The sequence below is a fragment of the Papaver somniferum genome, chromosome 1 (genome assembly GCF_003573695.1).
Source record: "Papaver somniferum cultivar HN1 chromosome 1, ASM357369v1, whole genome shotgun sequence".
NCBI classification, from domain to species: domain Eukaryota; kingdom Viridiplantae; phylum Streptophyta; class Magnoliopsida; order Ranunculales; family Papaveraceae; genus Papaver; species Papaver somniferum.
In genome coordinates, this window is record NC_039358.1 from 215,312,234 (window position 1) to 215,325,914 (window position 13,681).

Genomic DNA, 13,681 nt, shown 5'->3' on the forward strand with positions numbered 1-13,681 from the left:
TACAATAGAAGGATAACAATACCTTTGTTTGATGATCGTGCAAACATTGCTGAATTGTAGTAACTCTGTGTAAAGCCATATTGAAGAATTGCGCTACTGAATTTTTCAAACCAAGCACGAGGAGCTTGTTTCAGTCCATATAGAGCTCGACGAAGTTTACACACCTGATTTGGAGCATGATCTAATCCAGGAGGAGGACGCATGTAGACTTCTTCTTGCAATTCCCCATTAAGAAATGCATTTTTCACATCCATTTGATGAAGATCCCACTGTCGAACAGCAGCAACCCCAACGAGTGTACGAACAGTTACCATGCGAGCAACAGGAGCAAATGTTTCCTCATAGTCTATGCTATATTCTTGAGTATAACCCTGAGCAACAACACGAGATTTGCACCGTTCAAGACTCCCACCTGACTTGGTTTTGACTTTGTAGACCCATCTAATTCCAACAACTGATTTTTCCAGGGGGGAGATCTACCATTTCCCACGTACGAGCTTCTTTATGTGCACTCTCATCTGTCATCGAATCCTGCCAGTCTGGTATAGCTGCAGCTTCTCTGTAGTTTTTTGGTTCATAAACAGACATAATGGTAGATAATGAGCAATGATAGTCAGAGAACTTAGCTGGAGGTCTTCGATTACGAGGTGGCAATGTGTCAACTTGAGAATCATAATCTCTTTCCAAGGCAACATTGTTAGGTGGAGGCATAGAGTGGTCGGACGCAGCTGGAATCTGATGAGTATCATCAGTATGTGGAACAGTTTCATTACTAGACACAGGCACTAGAGATGTATTGTTGCTAACTTCACTAGAAAAAGGATCAGTGTAAATGAAGTTCTCAAAGGAAGATGATTTACTGTTTGGAAGAGACCAAAATGGAACCTTTTCCCAAAAGGTTACATGTCTAGAGACTCGAAGTTTTCTACTAACAGGATCATAGCAGCAATATCCCTTCTGTTCAATACCATAGCCCAGAAACACACAAAGAACATTCTTTTGAGTAAGCTTATTTCGTTCACGCTCAGGAAGGACATGTTTAACCAAAAATTTTGAGCTCAGAGTAATCAGGTTTCTTACCATAAAGGCATTCATAAGGAGAAATACCTCTAATGATAGATGTTGGAACACGATTGATGGTATAAACTGCTGTAAGAACTGACTCTCCCCAGAAATTTGATGGAACTGATGCAAAAACAAGTTTGGTTCTAGATGTTTCGATAATATGACGATGTTTATGTTTTGCAACTCGGTTTTGTTCTGGAGTTTCAGTACAAGATAGTTGTAATAATGTGCCTTGAGTTTTGAGAAAATATTTGAAAGGAGTGGATATATATTCACCTCCTTGATCAACACGAAAGATTTTGATAGATTTACCAAACTGAGTTTTGACCATAGTTGAAAAGGTTACATATAAGTTAAGAAATTCTGTTCTTGAACTAAATAGATAAACCCAAGTAAACCGAGAATAATCATCAATGAAACTCACATAGTATAATGCACCTCCTTTTGACATCACTGGAGATTTACCCCAAACATCAGAGTGAATAAGAGCAAAAGGTTCAGTAGTTTTTGAGGTGCTTGCATTAAAAGAAAGTGCTGGTTGTTTTGCCAGTTTACAATAAATGCAACTAGCTTCTTTGTCTACTTGTATATCTGCTAGTAGACCTTTATTGACCATATATGAAAGAAGAGAAAATGAAACATGACCTAGTCTAGAATGCCAAGACATAAAAGGAGATGTGGAATGAGATGTAGAGGTTGTAGCAACAACATGATTTCTGAGTTTTGATGGAATAATCAGAGTCTGTAGAAGATACAATAGACCCACTCTACAGCCTATCCCAACTAGCTTCCCTGTTTTGAGATCCTGAATAACACAACCAATAGGAGAGAAAATAATGTTAAAACCTTGATCACATAGTTGACCAATTGAGATGAGATTCATTGTAATCTTAGGAACAATAAGAACATCTGGTACACAAGTGTTATTTGAATCTCTAACCACCCCAATGTGACTGGCGGTTACAACAGTTCCATCAGCAGTGTGAATCTTAGGAGCAACAACTGGACAAAGACTGTCAAAAACTTTTGGGTCATAAGTCATATGATTGGATGCTCCAGAATCTAGATACCATCCAATTGAGAAAATACCTGAGGAAGTAGAAAATACTGATGCAGCTGCAGTATTGTTACTGACTGAAAGAGCTTGTTTAATCATATCCTGTATGTCAGCAAGACTAGGTGGTGATGTATCAGACAGAACTATTGATTGAGATGGTGCAGATGGTAATGCTTCAGCATAGAAAATTGGTGCAGCAGAGAATCTACTTGAACCATTAAACCTGGTTGTACCGTTAGATTTAATCTCCGCATATTCCTGGAGGTTGGAGATGTACAGCTTCTGGAAGAATGCCCAAGTTCTTTGCAGTAGTTGCACTGTGTGGTAGGAGTATCTTACGGTATTGCAGCAGGTGGAAGAGTTCAGTTCCTTACTATGTGACCAGTTTTCTTGCAATTATGAAAAACAGGTTGTGAAGCACGCTGTGTTGCAAAACTATTCTTCTGATTGTTGAAGTTTGGACGAGGTGCAGGCATAGCAAATACTCCTGAGATTTCTGGCTTGATCCGTTTGCGTGTTTCTTCAGTGATCAGCTCAGATAAAGCAGTTTCTACGGATAGAAGAGGTGAACGATGGAGAATAACACCTTTGACTGATTCAAACTCTTCTCGTAGAGCCATCAAGAGTTGAACCAGTCTTGTCTCTTCTCTATATTTTTTCCATATTGCAAAATCAGTTGTCCATTTTGGCTCCATAAGTGCAGGTTGATTCCAAATCACAGACATCTCAGAGTGAAAGTCAGAAATCGATTGATCTAATGGTTGCTTCATAGAACGAATATCTTGTTCAAGTTTGTATCTTTGAGCAAAGTTAATTTGTGTGTACCTTTTTGCGAGAAAGTCCCAAGCATCTTTAGCAACTTCAAAACTTGTAAGCTGCATACTGATTGAAGTAATCACTGTGTTGCCAATCCAAGTCAGGATCTTGTGATTGTTTGTCTCCCAGGTTTCAAGACTACTTGCTGATGTTTCGGTTCCCTTATCTTTGATGATAGAAGTAGATTCTTTGGGTTTTGTTTCTGTCCCATCTATGTATTTCCACATGCTTTTGCCTTTGAGAAAGCTTTTCATAAGGAAAGACCATTGAGTGTAATTAGTACCATCTAGTTTTGCAGTAATAGGCTGAAAATATTCGCGTGACATAATTATCAGGAGGATGAGAAAAAAGTAACTGGATTAGGGTTTAAAAACTAATGATAAAAAGATGCTGAGACACAAGAGTAAAAGATTCCTGGCTGGCTTAAGGAGATTGTTTGTTTGTCGCAGAAGGTGGCCTTTCAGATCTTACCTAGCTCTGATGCCATGATAGAACATGAGCATCAGAGGAAAACTAAACAGATTGAGAGAGAAATCTCTATTGCATTGTGTTTATTAGATTGGCAAAGCCGTAGTACATATACAGAAATTACAACGAAAAGAAAGGAAACAAAATATACAAAAGATACGTACAAAGGATACATACAATATTATGACAACACTAAATATATATGCAGTTAAGAAGAGGATATGTAAAGATACTATATTATCTCGTAACAGTATTTTGCTAAAGTCCCAAGCATCTTTAGCAACTTCAAAACTTGTAAGCTGCATACTGATTGAAGTAATCACTGTGTTGCCAATCCAAGTCAGGATCTTGTGATTGTTTGTCTCCCAGGTTTCAAGACTACTTGCTGATGTTTCGGTTCCCTTATCTTTGATGATAGAAGTAGATTCTTTGGGTTTTGTTTCTGTCCCATCTATGTATTTCCACATGCTTTTGCCTTTGAGAAAGCTTTTCATAAGGAAAGACCATTGAGTGTAATTAGTACCATCTAGTTTTGCAGTAATAGGCTGAAAATATTCGCGTGACATAATTATCAGGAGGATGAGAAAAAAGTAACTGGATTAGGGTTTAAAAACTAATGATAAAAAGATGCTGAGACACAAGAGTAAAAGATTCCTGGCTGGCTTAAGGAGATTGTTTGTTTGTCGCAGAAGGTGGCCTTTCAGATCTTACCTAGCTCTGATGCCATGATAGAACATGAGCATCAGAGGAAAACTAAACAGATTGAGAGAGAAATCTCTATTGCATTGTGTTTATTAGATTGGCAAAGCCGTAGTACATATACAGAAATTACAACGAAAAGAAAGGAAACAAAATATACAAAAGATACGTACAAAGGATACATACAATATTATGACAACACTAAATATATATGCAGTTAAGAAGAGGATATGTAAAGATACTATATTATCTCGTAACAGTATTTTGCTAAAGTCCCAAGCATCTTTAGCAACTTCAAAACTTGTAAGCTGCATACTGATTGAAGTAATCACTGTGTTGCCAATCCAAGTCAGGATCTTGTGATTGTTTGTCTCCCAGGTTTCAAGACTACTTGCTGATGTTTCGGTTCCCTTATCTTTGATGATAGAAGTAGATTCTTTGGGTTTTGTTTCTGTCCCATCTATGTATTTCCACATGCTTTTGCCTTTGAGAAAGCTTTTCATAAGGAAAGACCATTGAGTGTAATTAGTACCATCTAGTTTTGCAGTAATAGGCTGAAAATCTTCGCGTGACATGATTGTCAGGAGGATGAGAAAAAAGTAACTGGATTAGGGTTTAAAAACTAATGATAAAAAGGTGCTGAGACACAAGAGTAAAAGATTCCTGGCTGGCTTAAGGAGATTGTTTGTTTGCACCAGAAGGTGGCCTTTCAGATCTTAGCTAGCTCTGATGCCATGATAGAACATGAGCATCAGAGGAAAACTAAACAGATTGAGAGAGAAATCTCTATTGCATTGTGTTTATTAGATTGGCAAAGCCGTAGTACATATACAGAAATTACAACGAAAAGAAAGGAAACAAAATATACAAAAGATACGTACAAAGGATACATACACTATTATGACAACACCAAATATATATGCAGTTAAGAAGAGGATATGTAAAGATACTATAGTATCTCGTAACAGTATTTTGCTTCGGGTGTAAATAAGCTGCATACATACTGTATGTCACGGAGTATACTAGTAAGAAATGTGTGACATAATATAAAGAGTTATCTACGGTCAAACCCGAGATTTTTTTGGATGAGCACAGAGAATTAAATCTTAAGCTTTTTCTTTACTACAAGCAATGACCAAACTTCCAAAAGAAGAAGGTCAAGAAGAAACTCAAGCTTCTTTTCTAAAGCAAAGATGAGGAACAGGCAAAGAATATATTACGAACTACGAAGAGATATGTTTAGTCTCTTCTGCCTAGGACTCTAGTCTAGGTCTCTAGGGGACTTTTAAGTACTGTATATCGACTGTTGACCCAATTATCACTCCACGAAATTTTTTGTAAAGCTGAAAAAGAGCACACTGTATATCAATATAATGATAAACACTACCAAGGCTTCAAAAGGCTAAAGAATAGTTGATTTTCCACACGTACGATACAAACTGATCATGCGGCTTCCTGATTATGCTGATGATTATTATAAAGGTTTTTGATAATCAAGTCAATCATGGTCGACCGTTACGATCAAGTAAATATCTGCTTGAATCACCATTAAGGCATTTTATGCCGACACATTTTAGGGAAACAAAACCTGTCATTTTAATTTTTAAATGAAGGATTGAATCACCATTAAGGCATTAAATAGCTGCAAATCTATGGATTATCATAGATGACTCGTGTCCAACTTGGTAGTATTACATCATTTTCAATTCTCATACCGTTATGAACATAGAAAAGAAAATACATTGACTTCAATATCCCCATTCAACCCAAAACGTGTTTAAGGCTTAGCATTGGTTTTCACTATTTCAGTTTTACTATGACTAATGAAAGACAATCTTTTTGCTGCCAAAATTACTGTGGTACAATGGTAAAGTTTTTGTCAATGCAAACTTTATACCTGGATTTATATTTTTTCTTGATCAGCTATCTGGAGACTGGAATTGGATTTTATTTTACATTGTTTCAAGATGAAAGAAAGAAGACTGGTTGTTGGTGCAAGTTGCACTCACTAGGTTCCCACCACAATCCCATTGATTAAAGAGACCAACTTTGCATTGTACGAGGTAGGGGTAACAAACCACCCACCCAGTTTAACTACTGAGGGAGGGGTATTCCAGTAAAAATGAACTAAAACCCTAACTAAGCCGAGTTAAATGCTAGAACCGGTTTTCAGGGGTTAAAAGATCTTTGTTATGTTTTTCTTCCCCACTATGGATTTCAATTAAGATACTCCCAGTTCTTATCCGCTGTCCCTCACTAACACTTCTCTCCCGTCTTCGGCATCACATTTTACTCCCACGTGGAACCAAGTAGGCCCCAGAAAATACCCAAAAAAGAGATACTTACGTGGCTACTAAGTATACATACAAGTATATGCTCGCTTCACAGCAAAGTAAAACTTGTTCGTGTTTGTAATTAAAACCGAGCCAATGAAATCCGCCCACGATTTGAAACATTTGGGCGTGTAATTCGGAATTTGAGTACTCAAAGGTTCTAAAAAACTTTCTTTCTTTCACCAAAATCCAGAGACAAAAACAAAAAACACAAACTGAAATTTCTGAAAGACTTTAAAGTATTCTTCTTCTGTACTTCCCCCCTCTTCTCTTAGTTTTGTTCTTCTTCTTCACATTTTCTGAGTACAGACAGAGATTAAATACAGAAAGAAATTAAGTGGTTTCCTTTTTTGAATATAAAGAAGTTATTATTTCTCTCTTTTTTTCTCTTTATAACCCAGGTGCATTTTTTGATTTTTTTTTTTTAGATCTCCATTCATTCTTTCTATCTCTCTGTATGTCACTCAATACTTTCATCTCTGTTTGTGTGATGATGATGAAGAAGAGGAAGTGACTGATTGTTGTATGTTTCGTTTTTGTCAGGTGGTTAATGGTGATGATGATGTGAAACTATTCAAGTAATTTATAGGAATATAAGTTAAAAAGTTTATTGCCAAACATGAAGTTCTTATCAAATTCTGTAAGAATCTTTCACCCACTCTCTTTTATATATGTGTGTCTGTGATTCATGGATTTGGGATTTCCATTGTTGTTTCAGTGAATACTTTGAATTTTTGTTTTCAATTTCAATTTTATTTTTATTTACTTTTGATGTTAATATCTTAATTGGAAGTAATCAGAAAGACTTTTCTACTTGATCAGATATTGACAAGAAGAAATGACTCACTAATTACTACTAATAGACAAAATTTGCAGGATCTGTGTAAAATGAAATTTGCTTAAAATAACCAACGCATCAACATAGACTAGTGGAATTGGGGGACCCTCTATCGGAAACTCCAATTGAAAACTGTATTTCAATTCAAATCACTGTGCTATTTTTGAATTGAAAGAGATTTTTTGGCTCTTCATTATTGATATGGAGACCATGTAGGGACTATGAAATTGGAATTTTTGGTTTGAATAATGGGATTGTGGTTTGGTCAATTACTGCTAGGTAGTATAAGCTTTGAGTCTATCTATCTCTTTCACGAGAACTGATTCTGTTAGTAATTTCTTCTGATTTGAGTTCTTTCCCCATTCCTAGACCATTCAATTCATCTTTCATCCTATTTTTATGTTTTTCTTTTCGATTCATCGTTTACCTTACAGTAAGAAATTTGGTTACCCTTTCTTGTTTTGTGTAAGTTTATCTGATGGGGAAGTATCGTTGATTAAGTGATTCAAAATGGACCCGTAGGAAGTTAATTTTTATGTTTTTCTTTTCAATTCATCTTGTATCTTACTTACACCCTTTATAGCAAGAAATTTGGTTACCCCTTTCTTGTTCTTTGTTATCTAATGGAAAGTATCATTGAATAAGTGATTCACAATGTATCCGTAGGAAGTTAATATTTTTTGGTTCTTTTGTGTAACTTCACAATATTGATGTGTCCGTCTTACTGTTCTATTTCTTACAGTGATGATTTTTGTTTGTTCCTTTGAGATTTGTTTTGTAGTTTTTCATGTTTTACCAACTGTGCTTAAGAAATTATTATTGACTGCAAGCTGCAGTCAGGCCCTAGTTGACAAGAAACTGTATTCTAATACTCTTCTGTCTGCTAATCGCAGTAATTTGGTTTGAGTTGACTGTTTTCATTTTCTACAACTACTGAAGCTGCACATTAATTAGAATTAAACAACTTCAAATTCTTCTGATGTTTTACAAACTTGAGGACCTTGACTAGGAATAGCCAAATTAAATTCTGGTAGTGGACTGACTCACTTAGGTACTGACTTAATTGGGAGATATGGCCCGTTATCTAGGTTCCTTCTCAAGAAGGATTTACATATGGTCTGTTGAATATTAAATTTTGTGTTGTTTTTTGGAAGGATGCATAAGTTCTGTTTACATAAGATTGTCACTCATGCACACTATGCTTATTTTTATCCACAGGTTTCTCTTCTGGTAGATCCTAAATTTAGGAGATCGTGTCTCTGCAGTCTAGTTCCAACTGCTTCTTTGCTTTGCTTAGTTTTTTTCTTCGGGAGTGCCTTCATCGCCACAGACAACAAAGATGTATGTAATTTCTTTTTGTATCTCGTGACTTGGTTCTTAAATATATCACTTCCCTAGCAGAATGGTCCGGGACTCAAATTTTCTATAAGAAGTTACTGTTTCATTTTGTCAGAGTTTGTGAGTTAATTTTCTATCCCTCTTGTCTGGGAGTTTTTAGCTCCTCTTCTGCTTCAACTCTGTAATGGCATACAGATTATTGGTATCTCAGTAAATAAAACACATGTTTTAAAACTGCATCTAGTTTCTTTTAGAACGTGAAATCTGGTTCAAAGACTGTCATATCGCACTGATTAGCTTATGCATTAAGTGCTGTTGCTGTTTTAGTTTAATGATTGTAAATTTCAGTTCAACTAATCCCATTTTGCTGCCTGCATACAGAAATTAACAAGATGGGGAATGCATGATTCTATAGAGAGTGATCAATCAGATACTTGCAAGGTTTGTCCTCCCTTAACAAATTGTGTGTAGCATTGCTTCAGAGAAACTTAGCTCTGTTTCGTATTTTGTCATATAACTAATTCACAACCTGTTTTGGGTGTATTCTTTGTGTTTAGAATAAATGCATGCCCAACGGATCAGAAGCATTACCAGCGGGTATTGTTGCCAAGTCTTCTAACCTGGAAATGCGACCATTATGGGGTATCCCAAAAAAGGTCCAAATTTAAGTTTTCATCTTCTACTCTTGTTGGTTTGTCAATTCGTTTCGTAAAATGCTCAGTGGAGGTTCTTTGTCAACCACATGCTTGTATGACATACTTTGTAGTGCTTTTGCATTACTATTCAAGTTTCAGTTTCCCCTTCAAATACGCAGAATATAAGCGTTTGGTGATGTTGGTCCCACTACTCCCACCTTAGTCAAATGATTCTCACCCCTCTCCCTTGGGAGTTGGGATCTAAATAGGATGAAGGATGCAAATAAAAAAATTAATAGATATATTATATATATTGTGAAAGCAGTTAGAAGGGTAACATTAGTGATGGTTGGGAACATTTTATAAATACGTTACACGAAATCATTGGGTATTAAGTATTAACTTAAAATGGCCTAATATCAGATATAATGCTCTTTGATTCTTTTGTGTTCATTCATTTTCTGATTCATAATATCAAATCATTTTACCAGATTACATGTTGCTAGATAAGTAATGCTAACACCAAAGGAAATTGTCACCATCTGAATAGTTTAAGTTCTCCTGTTGCTATCAATTGATAGCAAATTTCATTTACCATGTTTTCTTCTTAACCAGATCAAAGAAAAGTCTTTATTGGCCGTTGCTGTTGGGATAAAGCAAAAAGAAAATATCAACAAAATGGTTAAAAAGGTACTGGTTACTGAATCCTAGCCTTCAAGCATGTAATATTTCTTCTTCAGCAGATTTTGATATTCATGTTGTACTGCAGTTCCCTACTTGTGATTTTGTTGTTATGCTTTTCCATTATGATGGGTTTGTTGACGAATGGAACGACTTGGAGTGGAGTGAACGTGCCATACATGTCTCGGCAGTAAATCAAACGAAATGGTAGTGGTTATATTACAAAATAAGCAAATAATATTGGCGCTAGTATCAGGTATTTGACGATGATTCGGTATGGTGCAGGTGGTTTGCTAAGCGTTTCTTACATCCAGATATAGTTGCGGAATACAGTTACATCTTTCTCTGGGATGAGGACCTTGGGGTAGAAAATTTTCACGCAGGACGGTGAGTCGCAATTAAACCTCTTGATTATTGAACGCTAGTGCCACCGTTTAAACTTTAAACCTTCCTTTTCTGACCAGAATTCTTCATCAAAACTTGTTTGTATCTTAGTAGTGATAGGCTTCCATGTTATTCTTTTTTCGTAGGATGTCTGGGCACATTAATGTAGGTAGATGTTTCACTGAGAAAATTAATGAAGGTACTACAGATCATAACCGAAAGACTGAATGTAGGATCAAATTTCCATAGAGAAGACTAAAGTACTTTCCTCATCGACGCATTGATATTAAACAATGATCATGATATTAATACACAAAACTAAATGGGTTCACATGACAGGCTTAGATAACCTCTACCTTGGCTGATATGTGCAATGCTACAGGTATATATCAATTGTTAAAGAAGAAGGATTAGAAATATCTCAGCCAGCATTGGATCCTGCTAAATCAGAGGTGCATCATCAAATTACTGCACGTGGAAGGAGATCAAAAGTTCACAGGTCAGTCTGTTGTCTTACCTGAGTTCTGCTAGAATGTTTTATTGGAGACAGAATAATCATCTTCTAGGAAATAACGCTCGTGTTGATTACAGTTGAATGCCAACTACAGCTGTCTAAGAGTTTTAAATTAGTAGAGGAAAAATTGAGATTGAACTATAATAGTAATTTGGATTTTAATCTCTTTGTGCAACTTCTCATAGTTACATTATCCTTGTAAGGGTGAGCTTAAACTAACACGCATATATGGCCCTATGGCAACAGCTAGCTGTCTTCTCTCACCAAGTCAATAATAGTTGGTTTTGTTCTTGTGTCAAACAGAAGGATTTATAAAACATCTGGTGGGAATAAGTGTGATGAAAGCAGTAATGATCCTCCATGCACAGGGTATTGAACCATTACTAAGAGGTCTTGGTTCTACTTTCTGTTACATTGTCTTCAAAAACTTAAAAACAAATTATTCTATGTAGGTTTGTCGAAATGATGGCACCTGTGTTCTCAAGAGCTGCGTGGCGTTGTACCTGGTATATGATCCAGGTACAAACTTGACCAGCTTATCGTATTCCTTTCTTATAAAATACCTTTTGAATATTATTTCGTAAATGGCTGGTCACATAGAAAGAGCTAGTACTTTGTGTTTCTTTAGCTCAGCCTTTGAAAGATATAGAATGCTTGTTATTATCTGCTAATTATACCTACTTTTCTGTCAGAATGATTTAATACATGCCTGGGGCGTGGATATTCAACTTGGATACTGTGCTCAGGTAATCTCTTAATTATAAGCAACTACCCTGTATGTTAAACCTCTGCGTTCCGCTTTGTAATATTTGTGTTCTGTTTCGTCTTGACAGGGTGATAAAACAAAAAATATCGGGGTTGTGGATGCTGAATATATAGTTCATCAGGGTCTCCCAACACTTGGAATTGTGGATGAAGTGAAGGTAAGAAGCTAACCAAAGGAATTAGTGAAATGCTTAGCAGGAGAAAATTGTGACTTTGATGGTTTTTTTCATATTAGGTTTAGACTCCCTGAATCAAAACCTTATCATCAATTTAAGGAAGTACACACAAAAATTTAACCTTGTAATTGTGGTGTTCAATTATCCACACAGGCCATTTCTTTTATTTTTGAGATATATGCAAGGTTTGTCTCACAAGAGCTGACTCATTCTTCACAAAGTTTATTCACAATCTCTACCTTTATTTTAGCTTACACTCAGATGGAATAGGAATGTCAGGATGAATACTGAATCTATTGTTCTTCTGTAGTATGTCTAATTTATTATTTACTGATACTCTTTGCTCACCCCTGCAGTCCAACTTTAATCAACCTGAATCTATTGTTCTTTGCTCACCCCTGCACCCCTGCAGTTCTTCTGTAGTATGTCTAATTTATTATTTACTGATACTCTTTGCTCACCCCTGCAGTCCAACTTTAATCAACCTACCCAACCTAAAGACGCATCTAACTCAGGGGCATCGGTGGTATGATTGCAAACTCACAATGTTTCCTGTCACAATTTTTTTTGTTTTTCCTACTGAAACTCATAATCTTTTGAATCTGCAGGTTCCAATCGTGCATCCTTACGATGACAGAATGAATGTAAGTCTCTAGACTGATCATCTCAAATTTGCTAGACTGTTTCTTTATATAATTACACGAGACTGATTAAATGCAGTTCACAAATAGCTTCCTAATAGGAATATTGTTCTACCTGACCCCATATTGGTTACCTATTTGGGCGTAGAAGAATTCCACCAGCTTCATCTCGTTTATCCACCTTGATATTGTCGCCTACTTGCTTATAACATGGGTTGAGACCTTTCCATGGGGCTTTGTAAGATTGCAGTTAATATTTATGGGCCACCAATGATGTGGTTAGGTCTTGTCGACCCGCACTTTCAACTACGTAGTAGTGCATCTTCTGTCGCCACCTTGCTATAGTGTTTAGAAGTTAGGTTGAGCTTCAATAGACACAAAACAGGACCTGTTTTTTTTTTTTCCTTTTGGTAGAAACTCAATTTCAAAACAACTGAAGGGGTGTTATGAGTCAACTGACACGTACATAGGTTAGCCATTTTATCCTACACTATCTGAAGTTTAAGGGTCATTCATTTGTTCATTTGTGGCAATACATTCATGTTCTTGGAAAACATTTGGTAAGCATTGACTTACATTCTCATGTTTTGATTCAGGTGAGGAGGCAGTCGTACATCGAATTGGAGATCTTCAGGACAAGATGGAAAAGAGCTGTAGAGAATGATAAATGTTGGCATTACCCAACTTATCAACCTTCGAATCAGACTGGAAGTATCCGTAAATAATGATTCATAACAGATCTCCTCGAGAACCAACTTGATCGGTGTAAGGTTAGCGTCATATACACATACCCAGTACAAATATACAGCAACACTTTGGAGGAAATACTTATAAATGAATCCAAAATGAGAAAAAGAAAAAGGACATGTTGAAGTGAAGAAACAAACAAATGCATGTTGTTTCTCAGCATAGTTGGAGAAACAATTGAGTTTTCTCCCTTTTGTCTGCTCAATTTTTTGTAAAATGTATAATGCTTGTAATTATAACATTTTTCAACAAATAATGAAAATCATTATGGCTTCGATGGTCACAAACTTTGTTCTGCTTTTGATGTTGAAACGAAAAAATCGCCATGGAAAATGGAAACTAATGCTTCAGTTATTTTTTGCCGTTTCACTGGCATGGTAAGATCATCATAAACTCATCAAGTTCAGAACTTGCTGAAATTTGGTACTTTGCCCGTAAAGTCACATGAAAGTAAGCTGAAAATTACCTAAAAATTGGAACTGACCTCAAAAATTAGAGTTGGATCCTGTGCCGTATCAGAATAA

The 13,681-nt window shown here is 36.2% G+C and overlaps 1 protein-coding gene across 2 annotated transcripts; it reads left to right on the forward strand.

Moving 5' to 3' along the window:
* Positions 1–6,566: 6,566 nt before the first annotated feature.
* Positions 6,567–13,444, forward strand: LOC113315722. 2 transcript variants are annotated; one of them, XM_026563980.1, is made up of 16 exons: positions 6,567–6,839; positions 6,982–7,078; positions 8,495–8,617; positions 8,996–9,055; positions 9,172–9,270; positions 9,865–9,939; positions 10,019–10,137; positions 10,216–10,317; positions 10,697–10,813; positions 11,132–11,197; positions 11,281–11,347; positions 11,521–11,574; positions 11,662–11,751; positions 12,239–12,295; positions 12,378–12,413; positions 13,007–13,444. In XM_026563980.1, the coding sequence occupies exons 2-16, from the start codon at positions 7,058–7,060 to the stop codon at positions 13,133–13,135; spliced, it is 1,215 nt and encodes a 404-aa protein (XP_026419765.1). In that variant the 5' UTR covers positions 6,567–6,839; positions 6,982–7,057; the 3' UTR covers positions 13,136–13,444. The 2 variants fall into 2 exon arrangements, with proteins under 2 accessions (XP_026419765.1, XP_026419769.1); XM_026563984.1 differs by having other exon boundaries at positions 6,572–6,677.
* The last annotated feature ends 237 nt before the right edge of the window (positions 13,445–13,681 follow it).

Coding starts and splice junctions, on each gene's coding strand:
- LOC113315722 (XM_026563980.1), top strand. CDS start 7,058: ATGAAGTTCTTATCAAATTCT. Junction 9,056..9,171: donor ATCAATCAGATACTTGCAAG/GTTTGTCCTCCC, acceptor CTTTGTGTTTAG/AATAAATGCATGCCCAACGG. Junction 12,296..12,377: donor CTAACTCAGGGGCATCGGTG/GTATGATTGCAA, acceptor TTGAATCTGCAG/GTTCCAATCGTGCATCCTTA.